The 24,821-nt window shown below is 44.0% G+C and overlaps 1 protein-coding gene across 2 annotated transcripts in view; it reads right to left on the minus strand.

Moving 5' to 3' along the window:
• Positions 1–4,571: 4,571 nt before the first annotated feature.
• Positions 4,572–24,821, minus strand: part of ZDHHC9 (zDHHC palmitoyltransferase 9) — a 60,220-nt gene continuing 39,970 nt past the window's right edge. Inside the window, exons 7-9 of one of the 2 annotated variants that reach the window (XM_089664247.1) lie at positions 24,363–24,466; positions 13,810–13,897; positions 4,572–11,142 (exon numbers count right to left, since the gene is read on the minus strand). In XM_089664247.1, coding sequence (XP_089520373.1) covers positions 11,008–11,142; positions 13,810–13,897; positions 24,363–24,466 — 327 coding nt within the window. In that variant the 3' untranslated portion in view covers positions 4,572–11,007. Of the gene's footprint in view, positions 11,146–13,809; positions 13,898–24,362; positions 24,467–24,821 lie in introns of both variants that reach the window. The other variant, XM_089664246.1, reaches the window with a different exon arrangement.

Consider the following 24,821-nt stretch of genomic DNA (forward strand, 5'->3'; position numbering starts at 1 on the left):
GATGCATCGTCACGGCGGTCACATGATCGGGAAAGGTCCTGATCGAAAGAGGAGATTGGGACCTTTCCATGAGTACCGGACATGTGTGCTGGGAGCGCGCAGGGCGCGCGCTCTCGGCACATGTCCTTTTTTAGTAGAACGCAAATGTGCGGCCGCTCAGCGTCTAGGCCCAGATGCTGGGAGGCCGCACATTTGCGTTCGGCCGGCGGGAAGAGGTTAACATATCTTCTGCTTATTATTTACCTGGAAAATAACACCCAAGGGCCCCAATTGCCACTGAGCACTGCCATCTTAGATATGATGTCAGCACTCTCAAATGACACTCTTGAGCAGCATTCCTCAACCTTTTAACCCTGGAGGAACCCTGAGAAAAAAAAATTGGAGGATCCGGGGAACCCCAGCGTAAATTATTCTACCTACATGTGTTAAAAAAGCACGATCAGAAAGTCATCGAACATTTATTTAGAAAATCTTTGGAAATGCCCCCTTGCACTGAAAGCCAATGTAGATGTGACCCTTTACAATCAATGTCAGTGGAAAATTGCCCCTCGGATGTAGCGCCCTCCTTGGGTAGAGTAGGCTGGCAGGTAAATTTAGTTGGCTCCTCTGTAATCAGAGGAGCAGGGGTTGATTACTGAGGGCTGCTCAGTGTTTCACAGGCTGCTGTTCTGTAGCTTTCCCATCTTCTAGAGCACAGGTGTCAAACACAAGGCCCACGGGGCGAATTCGGCCCTCCAGGCCATTTCATGTGGCCCTTGCGCCTCTCCTGCAGGTACTCGCTTGTCTCCAACCCCACCTTGTCTCAGCAGTCAGCAGCAGAGAGGAGAATAGAACTCCTCTGCCAAACCCTGCACCCCTGTGCAGCTGCAGCACCCCCTCATCTCTGCCTCCCCTGGTCTCAGCATTCAGCAGACTCTGGTAACTGACTCTACTTCTCCACTGGTCCTCCTCCAGACCCTGTGCTGTTTTCTAGCTCTGCCCCCAAAGGGGGTGCACAGTGATGTTAGGGAGGGTGTGGGATTCTTGACATCTGATGTAATGGGGGGTGGGGTGCTCTGGACACCTTATCTTACAGATACAACCAGCACTTTGAGGGCAACCATAATGCCAATATGGCCCACGATTAAATGGAGTTTGCCACCCCTGTTCTAGAGGTTTCTAAAACCATAGTGGGAGGAGGAACAGAGCACACAGCCTGAATATTTATGAAGCTCCAGCCAATCCTTGGGGAGGTGTGCCTAGTTGGTGGTGAGAGAGTCCATAAATAGTCTGGGGCCAGGGCAGTGATCCTGGGTCCAGTCCTGCAGGGTTTCTGCCCCTGGTGCAGGATCTTAGAAGGTTTTAGGAAGACACGAGGTCCCAGCTAGGCTTAGTTGGGAAGTCTATTCGCAAGTTCAAGTCCAAGGATCAAGTTGGGTCTGGTGACGCTCACTGGAGAGAGCCAAGAAGAAGTTGGAGGGAAAGGATCCAGTTGTCCTACAGTGTTGTGAGTCTAGACCTCCTTCAATGGTAAGATCCTGGTGGATACTAGCAGGAGGCAACCAATGATCCTGTGGCTGTGAGTAGATGACCCCAGCACTGAAGAATAGTGACTGGGTGTAGCTTTTAACTCTGGAAGGCGCACAGGTCACCATCAGCATAGAGATCCTGTGGGATATTCCTTGTTTTATACAATGCAGCCAGAAGTTGTTGAGTTCTACAGCTTACCAGGGTACCCCATCCCCCCTCACCTTATCCAAGTTATTTATTCCCAAGGAAAACCCAAAAGGAAACACCTAGACTGTTCTTTGGAGCCAGTGGAAGAGTGCAGGAAAGACTGTGTGCCTGGCTGTGTGTGCGCTAAGATGGAAATAGGACCAAATCCATCATCATCAGCTCTTTAGGGGGTGGGCTATGGTTACATTGGCAGTTATTAAGGTAGGGGGATCAATTTGTCATCACTCACAGCCAGGGGCGCACTGACCATTTGGAAACTAGGTCAGTAGGGGGCACCATGAGATACCCCTGGTACCTTTTTCATAGGCTTTTTTGAGTTCGGACAAGGACACAGGGGCCCCATGATCCCCTATTGCCCGGGGGCCCCATGAGTTATCAGTCCGCCACCTGCTCACAGCACAAGGAACCCCTAGTAATCTCTGGAGGAACAAAAACATGGTTAAGAAAGCTGCATTATTAGTATTCCCGTTCCCACCTCCCTTGACATCTAAATAAAATTTTTGTAGAGAGGTAAGGGGAGGGGTAGAGGACCTGGGCCAGCACAGACAGTAATTCAATACAGAAGAGGAAACAGGTATGACGTGCAAGGAAGGAGAGGGATCTGCTAGGGAACGGACTCTTACTGGAGCAGTCACGTTTTCCAGCAAGTTCAAAGCCACATTGAAAGTGAATAGGAAAATCATTTAGAGAAAGGAAAATTACTGGAAGGGAACGTTTAAATTACTTGATTTTTTTTCTCTGTGCTGTGACCTGCAATTTTTTGTTTTATGTTGGTGACAGGGTTTCTAACTTTGATGCAAATTGTGACTTTTTTCGGCCAGTTTTGACTATGCCTTCTGGCTCTAATGACAGTTTTAGCTCGCCTGATGCTATCCTCTGCTTATACATGATCTCATGATATATGTTCTGTTCTGCCCCTGCTTGTGGCAGGTTAACTTTAAGGTCTCATTTACGCTTGCTTTGACTTCACCACATATTACAGCTCCTACCACTTCGTCATGCTTTTTATGGGTTTATGAAGCTTTGTTGATGCTTTTTATGAAGCTTGGAAAATGCCCTGTGTTTGTTTATTTTCTATTTGTAGAACCATGGCTCAGTAGTACCCCCCCCATTAGGACCCCCCTTCAGTAGATCTCCAGATCATTAGTACCCCCCCTCAGTCGATCTCTAGATCATTAGTACCTCCTGTTCAGCAGATCACCTGCTCAGAAGTAACCCATAGCTCTGCTGATCTTCTGCTTAGTAGTAACCCCCAGCTCTGCTGATCCTCTGCTCAGTGGTAGCCTCCAGCTCTGCTGATCCCCTGCTCACTGGTAGCCCCCAGCTCTGCTGATCCCCTGCTTACTGGTAACCCCCAGCTCTGCTGATCCCGTTCACTAATAACCCCCAGCTCTGCTGAACCCCTGCTCACTAATAACCCCCAGCTCTGCTGATCCCCTGTTCAGTGGTAGCCCCCAGCTCTGCTGATCCTCTGTTCAGTGGTAGCCCTCAGCTCTGTTGATCCCCTGCTCACTGGTAACCCCCAGCTCTGCTGATCCTCTGCTCAGTGGTAGCCCCCAGCTCTGCTGATCCTCTGCTCAGTGGTAGCCCCCAGCTCTGCTGATCCTCTGCTCAGTGGTAGCCCCCAGCTCTGCTGATCCTCTGCTCAGTGGTAGCCCCCAGCTCTGCTGATCCTCTGCTCAGTGGTAGCCCCCAGCTCTGCTGATCCTCTGCTCAGTGGTAGCCCCCAGCTCTGCTGATCCTCTGCTCAGTGGTAGCCCCCAGCTCTGCTGATCCCCTGCACACTAGTAACCCCCAGCTCTGCTGATCCCCTACTCACTAGTAGCCCCCAGCTCTGCTGATCCCCTGCTCACTAGTAGCCCCCAGCTCTGCTGATCCCCTGCTCACTAGTAGCCCCCAGCTCTGCTGATCCTCTGTTCAGTAGTAGCCCCCAGCTCTGCTGATCCCCTGCTCAGTAGTAACCCCCAGCTCTGCAAATCTTCTGCTCAGTACTAACCCCCAGCTCTGCTGATCATCCTCCCTCTCTGCTCCCTGCTCACCGCCTGCTATATTGCTTCCATGTTGCTCACCTTGTGTGCTATCTGGTAGTTTCTCCTGCTTTGGTCCCCCAGCTCTGCTAATCCCCTGCTCAGTAGTAACCACCAGCTCTGCTGATCCCCTGCTCAGTAGTAACCCCCAGCTCTGCTGATCCTCCTTCCTGCTCACCTCCTGCTATATTGCCCTGGTGTTGTTCACCTTGTGTGCCATCTGGTAGTTTCTCCTGCTTTGGTGCCCCAGCTCTGCTGATCTTCTGCTGCTCAGTCCTCTCCCCTGTCCCCGCTATAGCGTTCCCATGTTCCACACCAAGTGTGCCATTCGCTAGCTGCTCTGCTCCAGTCTGGACCCCGTTTACCTTCCTGCGGCTCCTCACTGCACACCAGATGTGACTTCTGCACCAGACACTCCCAGAATATATACACATGAACCAGAAGTGATTGCTGATGACATTTTTCTATGGACGTTTTGGAGATGTTCTGAAGCATCAAAAAGAAAGCACTTTTGAAGCAAAGCAAAAAACTCAATGTTTGAACTGGACTTTACGCTTACCATTTCGTTTAGTGAGAAGTGCTTTGATTGGCACTCAGAGCTTTAAAAAAAAAAAAAAAAGCATGCCCAATTCCACATTTTGAAGAAAGTGTAAACGAGCCTTAATACCTTAATATAGAAGTTTACAACGTTACCTTCTTTCCGGGTGTCAAACATGTTTCAATTCCCCCCACCTTCCATCAGCCCAAGCTGGATACCATGGTCTTCATCAACACATCAGAAACGCCAAAATGATCGACATTTGAAAATAAGCAGTCACCCGGAACACGTTTCCTTATGGCTATTTTCTTTATTTAGTCAATAAAATAGCTTTCACCGCTATCATAGGTTCACTTAATCGCTTTGAGAATTAACGCAAGTAGCAATTTTTGCAGTGGGTGAAGAGTACAAGAACGCAAAGGATCGATAGTCATACAAAGCCCTTATCCATTCGGGACATCATGATTGTGGTGGACAAGGAGAGGGGATATGGGAAGCACTCGATGCAGCTCATGACGCATAGTCACCTCGCCCCAGGGCGCGTGGTGTGGAAAAACCTGAATTTAACAAAAGTGCTCCACAAAAGGTTCGGTGTCAACTCACGGAACAAAATACCTGAGACATTAAAAAACAAAACAAAAAAAAAAAACAATACTTCTGACTAACAGGCAACAAAGTCTTGCAGGACACTTTTGTCCCTTGTTCAGGTAATATATTATAGATTGCTTGAACGTTTATTCATTTTAATTATATCTGAAGTCAAAATATGGATTATAAAAGAAGGATGTTCTTATAGTCAACCTCGAAGACTGACCTTTCCAATATGAGTTTGAAGAATGGTGCCGCCCTACCCATGAACCATGATTAGAAATGGTGCCGTCCTACCCATGGACCAGAATTAGAAATGGTGCCGCCCTACCCATGGCCCAGGATTAGAAATGGTGCCGCCCTACCCATGGCCCAGGATTAGAAATGGTGCCGCCCTACCCATGGCCCAGGATTAGAAATGGTGCCGCCCTACCCATGGCCCAGGATTAGAAATGGTGCCGCCCTACCCATGGCCCAGGATTAGAAATGGTGCCGCCCTACCCGTGGCCCAGAATTAGAAATGGTGCCGTCCTGCCCCTGGACCAAGATTAGAAATGGTGCCGTCCTACCCGTGGACCAGGATTAGAAATGGTGCCGCCCTACCCATGGCCCAGGATTAGAAATGGTGCCGTTCTACCCATGGCCCAGGATTAGAAATGGTGCCGCCCTACCCATGGCCCAGAATTAGAAATGGTGCCGTCCTGCCCAAGGACCAGGATTAGAAATGGTGCCGTCCTACCCGTGGACCAAGATTAGAAATGGTGCCGTCCTACCCGTGGACCAGGATTAGAAATGGTGCCGTCCTACCCGTGGACCAGGATTAGAAATGGTGCCGCCCTACCCATGGACCAGAATTAGAAATGGTGCCGTCCTACCCATGGACCAGGATTAGAAATGGTGCCGTCCTACCCAAGGACCAGGATTAGAAATGGTGCCGTCCTACCCGTGGACCAAGATTAGAAATGGTGCCGTCCTACCCATGGACCAGGATTAGAAATGGTGCCGTCCTACCCATGGACCAGAATTAGAAATGGTGCCGTCCTACCCGTGGACCAGGATTAGAGATGGTGCCGCCCTACCCATGGCCCAGGATTAGAAATGGAACTATCCTCTACACGCTGATGGTTTGTTATGTCCCATCAATATGTATCCAATTAAGGAATTAGCGACTAATCTCTACCTCTATTCAACCCGAAAAATACTGCCACCAGGTAGAGAAACCTTTGGGTCATGGTCATGCAGAGAGTTACCTGAGCCAGGCATCACTTTTTACAATCCGCTTAGGAGTTCCCACTTTTGATGTACCTCTTTCGAAAGGACAAGTGGGTAGCTACAACTATGACAAAAGATCAAAAATTTTTTTAGATGGTTAAAATTCGCTAAGAAATTCTAACAAGCCCATAGTTTCTTTTTAAAGAGAATTGATTCATTCTAGTTGGTATTGTGCATGATAAAATGAGACCGCGTTCTATCAAATATTCATAAGTAGGGGCTACAACTAGCACAAAATAAATTTAAAACATTTTTTTTAAGTAAGAATTAATTCATTCCAGTGTTTTCAGTGCAAAGATTGGCAAAAAAAAAAACTTTCTGGATGGATTAAGACTTGTAAGATAATAAACAAATATATCTATCTATATATTTATTTCTTATTCAACTAAAATGGGATCATATAGTACAACTAGCACAAAGAGAAAGAAAATTTTGAAAAAAATTTTCAATGACTAAAACTTACTGAGACTTTTTATCAAGCGCATTTTTTTTCCTTTTTGTAAGAATGAATTCTGGTGGCTTTACGCAAGATAAAATGGGATCATAATTCACATAAATCCAAAAACAGGGGAGCTACAACTAGCATGAAGATTAAAAAAAAAAAAAATGGTTGATTAAAAAATACTGAAGGAAGAAAGAATTCCGGTGGTTTTAGGCAAAATAAAATAGGATCATAATCCATCATACGTCCAAACATGGGGAGCTACAATGAACACAGAGATTGAAAAAAAAAACAACAAAAAAAAAAAACTTTGGATTATTGAGATTTACCAAAAAGGTTTAACAAGCCCATATTTTCTTTTTTAGAATGAATTCTGGGGGTTTTATGAAATATAGTATTGGATTATATTCTACCATATAGTCACAAGGTGGGGACTACAACTAGACCAAAAATAAAAGAAAAACTTTATTTGGATGATTAAAACTAACTGAGAAGTTTAATCGAGCACATTTTTTTTTTTTTTTTTTTTAAGAATGAATTACTTTTGGTGGTTTTAGGCAAGGTAAAATAGGATCATAATACCATATATATCTATCATATATCCAAAAGTAGAAGCAATAATTATCAAACACAAAAAAAAAAAAAAAAAAGATCCAAAAAGTTTTTTCGTTTTTTAATCTAAGAGTGGATTCATTCTGGTGGTTTTACAAACAAATGGGATCATATTCTACCATATATCTAAAAGTGGGGGGCTAAAACTAGCACAAAGGTAAAATAAAATATGGATGATTAAGACCTACTGAACTTTTTTTTTTTTTTTTTTATTTTAATAAGTCTTAATCATCTATATTGTATTTTACCTCTTTGCTAGTTTTAGCCCCCACTTTTGGTTCTATGATAGAATACGATCCCATTTTATGTTTGTAACACCACCAGAATTAATTCACTCTTACTACAAAAAAAAAAACAAAAAAAAAAAACGGGCTTGTTAGAACTTCTCAGTAAATCCTAACAATCCAAAAGGTTTTGGATCATGTATCTAAAAGTAGGTGGGCTAGCAAACTAGCAAAAACTATTTTTGATGATTGATACTTATTGCGAAGTTCTAACAAGCACATATTTCCTTTTTAGGAAGAATGTATTTATTTTTATGGGTTTACGCAAAATAAAATAGGAAATAATCTTACATATCCAAAAGGCGAGGGCTAAGCACCAAGATAAAAAAAAAGTAAATTTGGATGATTAAGATTTACTGAAATTTTATCAAGCACATTTTTTAAGATTCTATCATATAGCCAAAAAAAGTGGGCTACAATTGGCACAAAAAGAAAGATTAAAAAAAGGGATGATTACGATTTACCGAAAAGTTTTAATCAAGCACATTTTTTTTGTAACAAAGAATTGCTTTTGGTTAAAAAATGGAATCATAATCAACCATATATCCAAAGCTACAACATGGGGAGCTACAAGGGGAGCTACAATTATCCCAAAGATACCAAAAAAACAAAAAAAAAAAACCTTTTTGGATTATCAGGATTCACAAGTTCTTACTGGTTCTAACAAAGTCCATATTTACATTTTAGTAAGAATTCATTTTGGTGGTTTTACAAAGATAAAATGGAATTCATAGTCTCTCATATACTTGAAAAGTGGGGGCTACAGCTAGCACAAAGATTAAAAAAAAATACAAAATAAAAAATGGATGATTAAGACTTAGTAAAATTTTATCAAGCACTTTTTTTTTTTTTTTTTTTAATAGCAAGAATGAATTACTTCTGGTGGGTTTATGCAACATAAAGTTGGATTATAATCGATCATATATTCAAAAGTGGGCGGCTACAACTAGCAGGAGAATAAAAATAATTGTTTTTGGGATTATTAGGATCTACTAAAAAGTCCATATTTTTGGTATTATTTGGACGAATCAAGACTTAAAGAGAAATTGTAAGAAGCACATTTTTTCCCCCCAAGAATTCATTAATTCTGGTGGTTTTCCAAAAGATAAAATGGGATCATACGGTGTGTCCAAATATGGACATAGTCTATACATAATATTTTAGGTCAAAGAGGAGTCAAAGAGGTCCAAGAGGAGTCCCCTGTGCTTCCAAATATGGACATAGTCTATACAGAATACAAACTATTATAATATTTTAGGTCAAAGAGGAGTCAAAGAGGTCCAAGAGGAGTCCACTGTGCTTCCAAATATGGACATAGTCTATACAGAATACAAACTATTATAATATTTGAGGTCAAAGAGGAGTCAAAGAGGTCCAAGAGGAGTCCCCTGAGCTTCCAAATATGGACATAGTCTATACAGAATACAAACTATTATAATATTTTAGGTCAAAGAGGAGTCAAAGAGGTCCAAGAGGAGTCCACTGTGCTTCCAAATATGGACATAGTCTATACAGAATACAAACTATTATAATATTTTAGGTCAAAGAAGAGTCAAAGAGGTCCAAGAGGAGTCCCCTGTGCTTCCAAATATGGACATAGTCTATACAGAATACAAACTATTATAATATTTTAGGTCAAAGAGGAGTCAAAGAGGTCCAAGAGGAGTCCACTGTGCTTCCAAATATGGACATAGTCTATAAAGAATACAAACTATTATAATATTTTAGGTCAAAGAGGAGTCAAAGAGGTCCAAGAGGAGTCCCCTGAGCTTCCAAATATGGACATAGTCTATACAGAATACAAACTATTATAATATTTTAGGTCAAAGAGGAGTCAAAGAGGTCCAAGAGGAGTCCACTGTGCTTCCAAATATGGACATAGTCTATAAAGAATACAAACTATTATAATATTTTAGGTCAAAGAGGAGTCAAAGAGGTCCAAGAGGAGTCCCCTGAGCTTCCAAATATGGACATAGTCTATACAGAATACAAACTATTATAATATTTGAGGTCAAAGAGGAGTCCACATTCTTGAAGGTTTTTCAAATTAATACACAAAGTCAAATGAGCTATCATGCCAGGGTTTAAAAAAATTTAAATTAAAGAAAAGGTAGCCCTAACTGATCAATTTTTACTCAACATCTCAAGTCAAGCTCGATTGTTTATCCATCCCTACAAAAGAAAAAAAAAAAAAAAAAAAAAAAAAAGAGAAATAAACCACCCAACTTTTATGCAACTAAACCGAGCCACAATTTTATATAGGACTACTGGGGGAAAATGTTACCTCTTCCCGAAATTAAAAATCATACTTTATTTCTCAATCCAAGAGGGGGGAAAAAAAAAAAAAAAATATCAAAAAGGTGCAAACAGTACAACGTAGGAACACTTTTTTTTTCTTCCAATGTCCAGTCTACAACTACTGGGTAATCATATTTAAAAAAATGAATTAAATAGAAAACACTTTATGAACAATCAATAAATTATAAAAAAAAATAATTATATTTAAACACCCTACACAGTCTTAAAACAGGAATGCAAAAACTGGAGCAGCAATACGTTTTCCGATCTTTAGATGAAGGTGATCCAAAATGCCCCAAAAAGGGGAAAAAAAAAAAAAAAAGGTTGTCAGGGTGCTACTGGCCCAACTTCTATCTACAGAGATCTGCAAGACCACAAATCCTACATCGTGATAATGGATGAGTTGAATATGGAATAGAATGGATCCACAGCACATGAACAAACATCTATTTCATGTATCAGGATTATGGGAAATGAAGGAAGGGGGACTGGGGATAGGAGGAGTGCTAGGAGGATTGCATTTTTGGAGAGCCAAATAATCCAGTTTACCAATGGTTTGCCCAGAGATAGACTTGTATAAGATGAATACACATGGTCATCACTTAAAACACTTGCTTTTTGACATCCGTGAGAAAATGCAAGAAAAGAAGAAAAGTTCAAGGCCGGATGTTTTTGTCCTTCCAGCCACTTTTTTTTTTTTTTTTTTTTTTTAGGCATGGCAATTTTAAATAAAAAGCAATGCATATTTCTGATTAAGGTGCCAGTTATATGACACACTGTTACCCCGACTGACAGACCAGTTCTATCCTCCTACAGTGCAAGCGGTGTTGGATGGACAGACTGCCAGGCTTCTCGCCGTCGTTCCGGGAAAATGCATAATACGAGTGTAAATAGAAGTCCGAAGAACCAGCTCCCGAACAGAAAAAAAACTAAACAAAAAAAAAAAACAAGACACTGCACTAGGGGCCCAGCAGGGCTGGCCTCTCGCTTTGTAGCACTCTCTCCAGATTTGAGTCATTGGCATTTTTTTGGGGCTAGCACCTGTAGTCTGTTTCGTTGAGCACTCTTCTATACTGACAAAGGATAAATCTTCATCTCGCAAGACATCACCTCCATAATGAACACAAGCAAATACTAAAGAAAAATTGTAGGGCCTCCTGTCACTTTCTGGTCGTTGCACAAATGCGTCACGCGACTTTCCGTTTTCACAGAGGAATCCTTTAGGAGCGTCTACTTTTCTGTGTCCGGACTTCCTTCCGGGTCTTTGGGGACTTGAACAGTCATTTCTAGAGCGTTGGGCTCCGTTTGTCCCTCGGGAACCTCGGTCTGCTCAGCTTCTGTTGGCATCAATGGGATGGCAGCCACCTGCTGACAACAGAGACACAATTCAGTACCACAAATCGAGGTTAAAAGAATGAATGTTCTATTACAGGGGTCTACCAAATTTTTCAAACAAAGGGCCAATTTACTGACCTTGAGACTTCAGGGGGGCCAGATTGTGGCCAGTGGGGATAGAAAATGTATCGGGCCCAGCACCAGTGAGAATAAACATTGCCTCAGGGTTGGTGGTCAGTAGGGGAGGAATAGTGCCCCATCATTGGTATCAGTGGGAGGAATAGTGTCCCATCATTAGTGTCAGTGGAAGGAATAGTGCCCCATCATTGGTATCAGTGGGAGGAACAGTGCCCCATCATTGGTGTCAGTGGGAGGAATAGTGCCCCATCATTGGTATCAGTGGGAGGAATAGTGCCCCATCATTGGTATCAGTGGGAGGAATAGTGCCCCATCATTGGTATCAGTGGGAGGAATAGTGTCCCATCATTGGTATCAGTGGGAGGAATAGAGCCCCAATCATTCTTATTAGCAGAAGGAAGAGTACCCCATCAGTGGTATTAGTAGAAGGAACAGTGCCCCATCACTGGTATTTGTGGGATGAATAGTGCCCCATCACTGGTATTAGCAGTAGGAATAGTACCCCATCATTGGTATTAGCAGGAGGAAGAGTGCCCTATCATTGCCATTTGTGGAATAGTACCCAATCATTAGTATTCATGGGGGGAATAATGCCCCATCATTGGTATTAGTGGGAGGAATAGTGCCCCATCATTGGTATCAGTGGGAGGAATAGTGCCCCATCATTGGTATCAGTGGGAGGAATAGTGCCCCATCATTGGTATCAGTGGGAGGAATAGTGCCCCATCATTGGTATCAGTGGGAGGAATAGTGCCCCATCATTGGTATTAGCAGAAGGAAGAGTGCCCCATCATTGGTATTATTGGGAGGAATAGTGCCCCATCATTGGTATTAGCAGGAGGAAGAGTGCCCCATCATTGGTATCAGTGGGAGGAATAGTGTCCCATCATTGGTATCAGTGGGAGGAATAGTGCCCCATCATTGGTATCAGTGGGAGGAATAGTGCCCCATCATTGGTATCAGTGGGAGGCATAGTGCCCCATCATTGGTATTAGCAGGAGGAATAGTGCCCCATCATTGGTATCAGTGGGAGGAATAGTGCCCCATCATTGGTATTAGCAGAAGGAAGAGTGCCCCATCATTGGTATTATTGGGAGGAATAGTGCCCCATCATTGGTATTAGCAGGAGGAAGAGTGCCCCATCATTGGTATTAGCGGGAGGAATAGTGCCCCATCATTGGTATCAGTGGGAGGAATAGTGCCCCATCATTGGTGTCAGTGGGAGGAATAGTGCCCCATCATTGGTATTAGTGGGAGGAATAGTGCCCCATCATTGGTGTCAGTGGGAGGAATAGTGCCCCATCATTGGTGTCAGTGGGAGGAATAGTGCTCCACCATTGGTGTCAGTGGGAGGAATAGTGCCCCATCATTGGTGTCAGAAGGAGGAATAGTGCCCCATCATTGGTATCAGTGGGAGGAATAGTGCCCCATTATTGGTATTAGTGGGAGGAAAAGTGTCCCATCTTTGCCATTTGTGGAATAGTACCCCATCATTAGTATTCATGGGGGGAATAGTGCCCCGTCATTGGTATTATTGGGACAAATTATGCGCCATCATTAGTGTCACTGGCAGGAATTATGCCCCACTGTTGGTGACAGTGGGAGGGACAGTGCCTCATATCACTGGGAGGAAATAGTGCCCCAAAGGCTGAATAAAGGTTGGCAAAAGGCCACATCCAGCCCTAGGGATGCAGTTTGGAAACCACTGATCCATTACGGTATAAAAGAGCTACAGAAGGTGGAAGAGCTTCCAATCTATTAGGGTATAGAGAGAACACAGAGGATGGGAGAGCTTACCATTTATTAACGGTGTAAAAGAGCATACAGAAGGTGGAAGAGTTCAAAGTCTATTAGGGAGGGTACAGAAAGTAAAACAACTTACAATCTAATAGGGTATAAGGGAGGATACAATGGGTGGAAGAGCTTACAATCTATTAGGGTATAGAGGAGGATACAGAGGGTGGAAGAGCTTACAATCTATTAGGGTATAGAGGAGGATACAGGGGGTGGAAGAGCTTACAATCTATGAGGGTATAGAGGAATGATACAGGGGGTGGAAGAGCTTACAATCTATTAGGGTATAGAGGAGGATACAGGGGGTGGAAGAGCTTACAATCTATGAGGGTATAGAGGAATGATACAGGGGGTGGAAGAGCTTACAATCTATGAGGGTATAGAGGAGGATACAGACGGTGGAAGAGCTTACAATCCATTAGAGTATAGAGGAGGATACAGGGAGAGGGAGAGCTTACAATCTATTAGGAGATAGAGGAGGATACAATGGGAGGGAGAGCTTACAATCTATTCGGGAATAAAGGAGAATAAAGCGGGTGGAAGAGCCCTCTGTAAAAGGTGAAAAAGGTCAGCTGGAGACCAGCAGCATGGAAGAGAGCATAGAGGACACAGAACAGAAGTAATGTCGCCATTTCCAGAATACAGTCATCTGTGATTGGCAGAAAACTTCAGTGGAAAATATGTCATCATACTGACAACAGAATGTTCAGCAATAACATGTTTCGGAAGGCGGTTTGGAAATTCAAATAGTTTAGACCAACTTACGGAATCTTGCGGAGGGGTGACATTTTCCTGCTCAGATGGTCCTGGAAGACTTACAGGCTCCTGTAATATCCCTCTCCTGTCCAGCACACTACAAAGACACAACGGGGGTCATCATCATCCTCCATATCACCGGCAAAGAGGAGTTTACCACATATGACATCTTACTTTAATAAAACGCACATGAATAACAAAACTCAAAAAAAAAAAAAAAAAAAGGAGAGTGAACCCGGTTTGACAATCCAATCTAGAGGTGTCACACTCCCAAATAATCAGCAACTACTTATACATAAAAGATTGGGATTTTCAAGGCACCATAAATAAATACAATGACCTCAATACAACAATTTGTGAACGATTACTTAGCAGAGGCAGAGAGATCACGGAGAACAGTTTACTATAATGAAAGACTAAAACTGACATTTTGAAGTTCCGCGGTATGTTTTATAACCAAAATATGTTTGTGTGATCATGAAGAAAAGCATATATATATATATATATATATATATATCACACACTATATTGCTAAAAGTATTGGGCCAACTGCCTTTCCACGCACGTGATCTTTAATGGTACCCCAGTCTTACTCCATAGGGTTCAATATTGAGTTGGCCCCACCCTTTCCTCGCACATGGACTTTAATGACCCCCCAATCTTAGTCCGTAGGGTTCAATATTGAGTTGGCCCCGCCCTTTGCAGCTATAACAGCTTCAACTCTTCTGGGAAGGCCGTCCACAAGGTTTACGAGGGTGTCTATGGGAAGGTTGGACCATTCTTCCAGAAGCACATTTGTCAGGTCAGGCACTGATGTCGGGGGAGGAGGCCTGGCTCACAGTCTCCACTCTAATTCATCCCAAAGGTGTTCTATGGGGTTGAGGTCAGGACTCTGTGCAGGCCAGTCAAGTTCCTCCACCCCAAACTGGCTCCTCCATATCTTTATGGACCTTGCTTTGTGCACTGGTGGGCAGTCACAGGAAGGGACCATCCCCAAACTCTTCCCACACAGTTGGGAGCATGAAATTATGTAAAATGTCTTGGTAAGCTGACACCTCAAGAGTTCCCTTCACTGGAACTAGGGGGCCAAGCCCAACCCCTGAAAAACAACACCACACCATAATCCCCCCTCCACCAAACTTTACACTTGGCACACTGCAGTCACGCAAGTACCGTTCTCCTGACAACCACCAAACCCCGACACGTCCATCAGATTGCCAGACAGAGAAGGATGATTGATCACTCCAGAGAACACATCTCCACTGCTCTAGAGACCAGTGGAGGCGTGTTTTACACCACGGCATCTGACGCTTTGCATTGCACTTGGTGATGGAAGGCTTGGATGCAGCTGCTCGGCCATGGAAACCCATTCCATGAAGCTCTCTACACACTGTTGTTGGGCTCATCTGAAGGCCACACCAAGTTTGCAGGTCTTTAGCTATTGACTCTGCAGACAGTTGGCGACTTCTGCGCACTGTGCGCTTCAGCATGCGCTGACCCCGCTCTGTCATGTGACGTGGCCTACCACTTGGTGGCCGAGTTGCTGTTGCTCCCAGTTGCTTCCACTTTGTTATAATCCCACTAACAGTTGAGCGTGGAATATTTAGTAGCCAGGAAATGTCACGGATGGACTTATTGCCCAGGTGGCCACCTATCACGGGACCACGCTTGGAGTCACTGAGCTCCTGAGAGCGACCCATTCTTTCACCAATGTTTGCACGCCTAGGTGATGATTTTATACACCTGTGTCCATGGAGGTGATTGGAACACCTGAATCCAAGGATTTGGAGGGCGGGCCCAATACGTTTGCCAATATAGTGTACTTTATTGGCTCTAATTAAAAATACAATGGAAGCACAGGCTTATGCGTTTTAGCTAGAAAGCCTTGGTCATAGAAGAGTCATAGGTGCTATGAAGAAGCTTCCTGCTTTGCTGGGTTTTTTTTTTTTGCAATATAGCATGTGTGTGTGTGTGTATATACACATACACACACACACACACACACACACACACACACACACACACACACACATATATATATATAAAAGTTAAAGGAACACTTTTTAATCAGAGTGTAGCATCAAGTCAATGAAACTCCTGGGATATTGATAGGGTCAGGTAAGTAGCAGAGGGGGTTGTTAATTTAATTAACACCAAAGCAGCTGAAACTGATTAACAGGTGAACTAGATGGGCAACAATGAGACGACCCACAAAACAGGAATGGTTTTACAGGTGGAGGCCACTGACATTTTTTTACCTACACATCTTTTCTTACTGTTTTTTACTAGTTTTGCATTTAGCTAGGGTCAGTGTCAGTAGCATGAGGTGATACCTGGACCCTACAGAGGTTACACAGGCAGTCCAACTCCTGCAGGATGGCACATCAATACGTACCATTGCCAGAAGGTTTGCTGTGTCCCCCAGCACAGTCTCAAGAGCATGGAGGAGATTCCAGGAGACATGCAGTTACTCTAGGAGAGCTGGACAAGGCTGTAAAAGGTCCTTAACCCATCAACAGGACTGGTATCTGCTCCTTTGTGCAAGGAGGAACAGGATGAGCACTGCCAGAGCCCTACAAAATGACTTCCAGCAGGCCACTGGTGTGAATGTCTCTGACCAATCAGAAACAGACTTCACGAGGGTGGCCTGAGGGCCCGATGTCCTCTAGTGGGTCCTGTGCTCACTGCCCGGCACCATAGAGATGGATTGGCATTTGCCATTGAACACCAGAATTGGCAGGTCCACCACTGGCACCCTGTGCTTTTCACAGATGAGAGCAGGTTCCCCCTGAGCACATGTGACAGACGTGAAAGTGTCTGGAGAAGCCGTGGAGAACGTTCTGCTGCCTGTAACATGGTTCAGCATGACCGTTTTGGTGGTGGGTCAGTGATGGTCTGGGGGGGCATATCCATGGAGGGACACACAGACATCTACAGGCTAGACAATGGCACCCTGACTGCCATTAGGTATTGGGATGAAATCCTTGGACCCATTGTCAGACCCTACACTGGTGCAGTGGGTCCTGGGTTCCTCCTGGTGCAGTGGGTCCTGGGTTCCTCCTGGTGCAGTGGGTCCTGGGTTCCTCCTGGTGCATGGCAATGCCCGGCTTCATGCGGTGAGAGTATGCAGGCAGTTCCTGGAGGATGAAGGAATTGATACCATTGAGTGGCCCCCACACTCCCCTGACCTAAATCCAATAGGACTCCTCTGGGATATCATGTTTTGGTCCATCCGATGCCGCCAGGTTGCACCTCAGACTGTCCAGGAGCTCAGTGATGCCCTGGTCCAGATCTAGGAGGAAATCCCCCAGGACACCATCCGTGGTCTCATTAGGACCCTCCCCCGATGTTGTCAGGCATGCATACAAGCACATGGGGGCCATACAAACTACTGAGGACCATTTTGAGTTACTGCAATGACATTTCAGCCAAATGGACTCGCCTGCTGCATATTTTTTCATTTTTTCACTTTGCTTTTCAGGGTGTCTTTGAATTCAGTCCTCTGTAGGTCGATCATTTTCATTTCCATCAAACTGATGGGGCATCCTTATGTTCCTAACACATTACCCCGTCCATATCAGAATAGATATCCAGTATGAGATTTTTCCTCATTGAGGTCTGATGTATTTTCAAACTGTTCCTTTCATTTTTTTGATCCTTTTTCCAACTCTAATTCTGTTGTTGAAATTTTTTTTTTGACATGTTGAAGTTATACCTTTCACTTGGACATAAGTTGAACTGAGTTCATACAGCTGGATAAAACAAAAACTGTGTGTCTTCATTTCAGGATGCAAAGCAACAAAATGTGTTTATTTTAAAAGGGAGTGATTCTTTTCTATATCCACTGTACGTATGCAAAGTTTAATCTTCTTTTACCCTGCCCTGGTTCCTCGCTCGCCCCCTTATTAAACTTTTTAGAAAAACCTTTCATTTTTATTACATATAGTACATGTCATCACTGGGTCTCTGTGCTTCTCTCGATGCATTGCAGGAGATCATGGCTAGTAGGGGGGGGGCTAATAGAGCACTCTACATAGCTTCCCGACAACATCACAGCACCCTATCTCTGTGCTGCTCTCATGATCTCTCAGCCTCTTGGGAGGAGTTCTGCAAATAATAAAATGCCTTGCTGGGTGGGTTAGTCCGGCGGAGTGGGTATTCCTAGGCAGGCTGTTTTTTTTTTTTTTTAAAAAAAACTTTATTGGATTTTTAATTCTACATAACCTCAGCCGGTGAGATCCCCCAAGGATGTGTCTTGGCAACATATCTTCCATAAACACAATATTGACATATTAACCAAGAAAGGCAAAAATAGATATTTTTACATAGAAAATCTGAGCGTAACAATTTACCAAATACTTGATACCTCTGAAGAATTTACAGAAAATAAAATTGAGGAATCAGCTAGTTGAAATAGCTTTAGTATGAACGTCTGACCAGAAATTCTGCAGACTGAAGGCAGAGAGGGAGATAGGTTTTATGAGTCAGTAGAGGTGTGCGAAGGTAAGTTGTAACATATGAAGGTCCCGATAGATCACATTATAATGAATGGATGCCGGGGATTTGAGAATCTGTTGATTGTCATGTATATGGGTTGAATATTGAAGAAGGAGACGAAAGTATGTGAAAAGGAAATAAACAAGGAGAAAAAAAAAGGAAAAAGTTAGAAGGACTTACAAAAGGAAAGGAGAGATTTGGAGAGGAGGCTAGAATGAATAACAGAAGGAAGAGAAAAGAGCTGGGGAAATGATGTGGAAATGGGCTGATAGGGCCCTTCCCAAGAAGTCACTACACATGTTTAGTAGAAAGCAGAGCAGTGTATTCAGAATCTGGGGGGGGATGCAGGAGATAGCCTAATGTAGCGGAGGGTGTTGCAGGTTTTGAAAATGTTGTGAGGCCTCACTGGTTAAGGGTGGAGAAAGAGGTTGTAAAGGGATTTGAGAAGAGATTGGAGTATGGAGAAGACGGTGAAGAAGATCGATAGATGATGATTTAGCTTACTGGCTGAGAGTGGCGAGGGAGTAACAGCAAATGGGTTCGTTCAGCGCTGTACATTACAAAGGGGGACAGAACAATAACAATACAATACAATGCAAGACATGAGGGGATCGAGGGCCCTGCTCTTTCGAGCTTACAATCTAGGAGGGAGGGGGTGGTGGCACAGGAGGAGATAGCTGTGGGGGATGGAGTGGTAGGAAGAGTGGAGGAGGTCGGCGAGTTAGCAGGGGGTGGGGTAGGCTTCCCTGAAGAGGTGGGTTTTCAAGGTGCGCCTAAAGGAGAGGAGAGTAGGTGATAGTCTGAGGGCTTGGGGCAGGGAGTTCCAGAGGATAAGTGACACCCTGGAGAAGTCCTGGAGGCGGGCATGGGAGGAGGAGACCAGGGAACTAGAGAGAAGGAGGTCTTGTGAGGAGCGGAGTGTGCGTGTTGGGCGGTACTTGGATATTAGGTCAGTGATGTAGTTCGGGGCAGTATGGTGGGCGGCTTTGTACGTCAGTGTTAGGATTTTGAATTTGATCCGTTGCGCAATCGGAAGCCAGTGGAGGGATTGGCAGAGGGGGGTGGCGGAGATGGAGCGGTTGGTAAGGTGGATGAGTCTGGCAGCCATATTCAGGATGGACTGAAGCGGGGATAGCCAGCGGCGAGGCAGGCCAGTGAGGAGGGAGTTGCAGTAGTCGAGTCGTGATATGATGAGGGAGTGGATGAGCTGTTTAGTGGTTTCTGGGGTTAGGAACGTGCGGATTTTGGCGATGTTGCGGAGGTGGAGTCTGCATGTTGCGGAGGTGGAGTCTGCATGAGTTTGTTAAAGATTGGACTTGGGGCTGGAAGGATAGGTTGAAGTCCAGAATGACACCAAGTACTCTGGCCTGCGGGGTGGGTTTGATGGTGGCGTTGTCGGACATGATGGAGAAGTCAATGGGGGGTAGTGTCCGGGCTGGGGGGGAAGACAAGAAATTTGGTTTTGGAGAGGTTTAGTTTAAGGAAGTGGAGCGGCATCCAGTCTGATATGTCGCTCAGTAGGTGTGTGATTCGGGCGGAGACTGAGGGGGTGAGGTGGGGGGTTGAGAGATAGATTTGCGTGTCGTCGGCATATAGGTGGTAGTTGAAGCCGTGAGAGTGTATGAGTTATACGTAGTTATGTAGCCTTAGAACATAGGAAAACAAGACAGGAGTACTGGATCATATTTCCGGATTATATCATCGCAGAAGAGCCATGAAGGAAGAACTGTTGCTCTGAGGTCGGGAAGGATTTTCGAATATAGAGTCTCCATTTTCGATTGTATTGCTCCTCTCTTTGCTGATGAGATGAGGTTAGAAGGTTGAGCTGGTCCAAAGAAGGGCAATAAGATCTGACTTGACATCTGAGATAAATGGGGGACTATTGGAAACCCACGTTTTCAATATAGCTCTTCTCATGACCAACAGGCAGGAGGACAGCCATGGTTTTGTGGCACGAAGTGTGGTGAGCTGAGTTGAACGAACCCCTGTAAAAAGCAGTTCCAGATTGCCAAAAAGAAGAGGTAGAGGGTCCTTTGGAGGCAGGCTGTTCTGCATGCAGGCCCACCTAGGTAACGCCCAAAAGTAATGCTAAGCCTCCATGACTAAAAGGATTGAAATCCAATGAACAATAGGTGGACTAGGGAGTCGGGACAGCCAGGCTGGGGAGGAAAGCGCTAGATGGTGTTGGATGTCCTTCAGTCAGGAAATAAGACGGGCTCTATCGGACTTGCAGAAGCTTCTAATTCCCATTGAAATCAGCGTAAGCCATTTTAGTTCACCTGTTCAAGACTGAAGGAAAGGTCAGGGGGAGAATTTAAGACCCCCCACTACTTTAAAATGTTAGCAATCTTTAACGCTTTTAGGAAACATTCAAAAGGTCAAAAAGTTGTTTTAAAGACAACAGAATCATCCAGATAGGAAAATGAATTTCCACCATGAACTACAATGGTGTTTACGGAGAGAACAGCTGGAGATGTTCCAGGGTGTCGCCCATATTCCGGAGATTTAATGCTGGTGTGGACAATCCAATACTGGAGCGCAAGCACCGAGATTGCTTTTTATCGGAGGTTGCAGAGCTGATGCAACAATTTACATATTAAAGTGAAATCGATAATATTCCCAGGATTCCAGGAATACAAGAAGCTGGTAATATCTGCAGGCTGTGCGATCAACGCCTGGAACCATGGTCAGCAGGGGCCATTTTATTTGGTACCAGTGGAAAGCAGACATTTGTGACCATGTGACATACTTGAGAAAAAAGATTTCTGAAGAAGCATAACATGCTGTTCATTGGTGTTCTATACATGCCGCAAAAAAAGCATACTAAAAAAATGCACTTAAACCCCCCCCCCTACTTTTGGCCATACAGTAGGTGTAATGATCAGGGGTCCACCTATATTTGGCCATATAGTAGGTGTGGTGTTAGGGGTCCACCTATTTTTGGTCATGTAGTAGGTGTGATGGGCTATGGGTCCACAAATTTTTGGACATGTAGTAGGTGTGATGGGTTAGGGGTCCACCTATTTTTGGTCATGTAGTAGGTGTGATGATAGGGGATCCCAATATTTTTGGCCATATAGTAGGTGTATTGATCAGGGGTCCACCTATTTTTGGTCATGTAGTAGGTGTGATGATCAGGGATCCCAATATTTTTGGCCATATAGTAGGTGTATTGATCAGGGGTCCACCTATTTTTGGCCATGTAGTAGGTGTGATGGGTTAGGGGTCCCCCTATTTTTGGCTATAATATAAGTGTGGTGTTAGGGGTCCACCTATTTTTGATCATGTAGTAGGTGTGATGATCAGGGGTCCCAGTATTTTTGGCCATATAGTAGGTGTAATGATCAGGTGTCCACCTATGTTTGGCCATGTAGTAGGTGTGATGGTTAGAGGTCCACCTATGTTTGGCCATGTAGTAGGTGTGATGGTTAGAGGTCCACCTATTTTTGGTCATGTAGTAGGTGTGATGATCAGGGATCCCAATATTTTTGGCCATATAGTAGGTGTATTGATCAGGGGTCCACCTATTTTTGGCCATGTAGTATGTGTGATGGGTTAGGGGTCCACCTATTTTTGGCTATAATATAAGTGTGGTGTTAGGGGTCCACCTATTTTTGATCATGTAGTAGGTGTGATGATCAGGGGTCCCAGTATTTTTGGCCATATAGTAGGTGTAATGATCAGGTGTCCACCTATGTTTGGCCATGTAGTAGGTGTGATGGTTAGAGGTCCACCTATGTTTGGCCATGTAGTAGGTGTGATGGTTAGAGGTCCACCTATTTTTGGCCATGTAGTAGGTGTGATGATCAGGGGTCCCAGTATTTTTGGCCATATAGTAGGTGTAATGATCAGGGGTTCACCTATTTTTGGCCATGTAGTAGGTGTGATGGTGTTAGGGGTCCACCTATTTTTGATCATGTAGTAGGTGTGATGAGCAGGGGTCCCAGTATTTTTGGCCATATAGTAGGTGTGATGTTTGGCGTCCACCTATTATATGGCCATATAACAGATATGATGGTTAGGGATCAACCGATTTTTGGCCATATAGTAGATATAATGGTTGGGGTCCTCATATGTTTGGCCATATAGTAGGTATAATGGTTGGAGTCCACCTATTTTTGGCTATATAGTAGGTGTGATGAAGAGGGGTCAACCTATTTTTGGCCTTAACCACTTGCCCTCCAGAGGATTTACCCCCTTCCTGACCAGGCCATTTTTTGCGATATGGCGCTGCGTTACTTTAACTGACAATTGCGCAGTCATGCAAAGCTGCACCCAATTTAAATTTACGTTCTTTTTTTCCCACAAATAGAGCTTTCTGTCGGTGGTATTTGATCGCCTCTGAGGTTTTAATTTTTTGTGCTATAAACAAAAAAAAAAAAAAAAAGACGACAATTTTGAAAACAAAAACAATATTTTGGACTTTTTGCTGTTAAACATGTCTATTAGAAAAAATAAAAAAAAAATCTAATTTAATCATAAATTTCAGCCAAAATGTATTCTGCTCCATGTCTTTGCTAAAAAAAAAATCCCAATACGTGTAAATTGGTTTACATGAAAATTATAGCGTTTACAAATGGCGGTATATATACTGGATTTTTTTTTACTAGTAATGGCGGCGATCAGCGACTTATAGCGGGAATTCTGACATTGACAACTGACTTGGCGTCACTGACATCCCCAGTGACAACAATACAGTGATCAGTGCTATTGACACTGTACTAATGGCACTGGGCAGGAAGAGGTTAACATGTGGGGCGATCAAAGAGTTCTATGAGTGCTATGCAGAGCCATACAAAGCAGTGTGCAGGAGCTGACAGGGGAGAGATCTGTGTTGTTTACATACAGGTCTCTCTCCCGTCTGTGTTAGCCAGCGATCACCAGGTGTCGGCGGGGAACCACTGGCTGGGGCCCGGACATTTACAGCGAGGCCGAGAATGGTGGCGCACGCCTCCTACCAGGAACTGCAAAATCACATACATATATATACACACACACACGTGATTTTGCACACCTGTGCCACCCTGTAGCAGTATTTCTACTATAGGGTGACGCAGAAGCAGATATAGTAGGTGTGATGGTTGGGGTCCACCTGTTTTTTGGCCATATAGCAGGTGTGATGGATGGGGTCCATCTATTTTTGGCCATATTGTAGGTATGATGGTTAGGGATCTACGCGATTTTGGCCATAAAGTACGCGTGATGGTTATGGATCCACCTAATTTTCGCCATGTAGTAAGTGTGATGGTCAGGGTTCATCTATTTTTGGCCATATTGTAGGTATGATGGTTAGGGGTTCACCTATTTTTGGCCATATAGTAGGTGTGATGGTCAGGGTTCATCTATTTTTGGCCACAGAGTAGGTGTGATGGTTAGGGATCAACGCAATTTTGGCCATAAAGTAGGTGTGATGGTTATGGATCCACCTATTTTTGGCCATATAGTAAGTGTGATGGTCAAGGTTCAATTATTTTTGGCCAAATTGTAGGTATGATGGTTAGGGGTCCACCTATTTTTGGCCATATAGTAGGTGTGATGGTCAGGGGTCAACCTATTTTGGGTATATAGTAGGTATGATAGTTAGGTGTGCACCTATTTTTGGCCATATGGCAGGTGTGATGGTTAGGGATCCACCTATTTTTGGCCACATGCTGTACCTTTTAATAGAGTTGAATCATTTTTAGTGTGACATGACATTTTCTCAGCACTGCTGCATTCAGAATGAAGGACTCAGCCTTTTCTAACATGGAGTTTTGGCGTGCTACTTCTTTGGCAGAGAACTGCTAAGGATCCGCATTGGCCGAGCTGCAGATTCACTACTTGGATGAAGTATAACATTGCAGCTGAGACTGGAGAACTTAAAATTACCCGCAATGTCCAGACAAAGGCAAATGTTTAGGCTTTCATTCTGCTGTAGGAACTTAGATACAAAAAGGTATTTTCCAACGTTGTAAGGAAGAACTACAATACATATGAAAGTAAAATTGTGCCATTATATTCTCCTCTACAATGATGTGCTCCTGCTTCCCCTGTAAAAGGAACAAAATGTGAGAGTGCCGCCATACCTGGGCTGAACAGGACCACACAACACTTCGCAGCAGTTCTTCGCAAGGTTGCCATAACTGTACGGGTTCTGCACGCGGTTTTTACCTGTCCAAGACCCTTTAATCTGTGGAAGATAAAGACAGAAATTGTTATCACAGAATTATTACTGTACATGTAACAAGAGGTCAACTATTACTAGGCTTATATACACAACTTATCGGCCAAATCAGCCGTTATCAACCTTCTAACCCAAGAGAAACCCTTTAAACAAATTTTAGGTCTCATTGGAAACCTGCTAAAACAAATTCCTTGGGAATTAGTGGGAAGAATGCCACTTAATGGTGACATTGATGGTCAGTGGGAAGAATGCCCCCAAATAAATTGATGGTCAGTAGGAAGAATGGTACCATTACAATAATAGTCAGTAGGAGGAACATCCCCATTAGATTGATGGTCAGTGGGAAGAATGCCCTCATCAC

Source organism: Staurois parvus, unplaced genomic scaffold (assembly GCF_062004578.1).
Source record: "Staurois parvus isolate SC_StPar_1 unplaced genomic scaffold, SC_StPar_1.0 ptg001867l, whole genome shotgun sequence".
Taxonomy (NCBI): Eukaryota; Metazoa; Chordata; class Amphibia; order Anura; family Ranidae; genus Staurois; species Staurois parvus.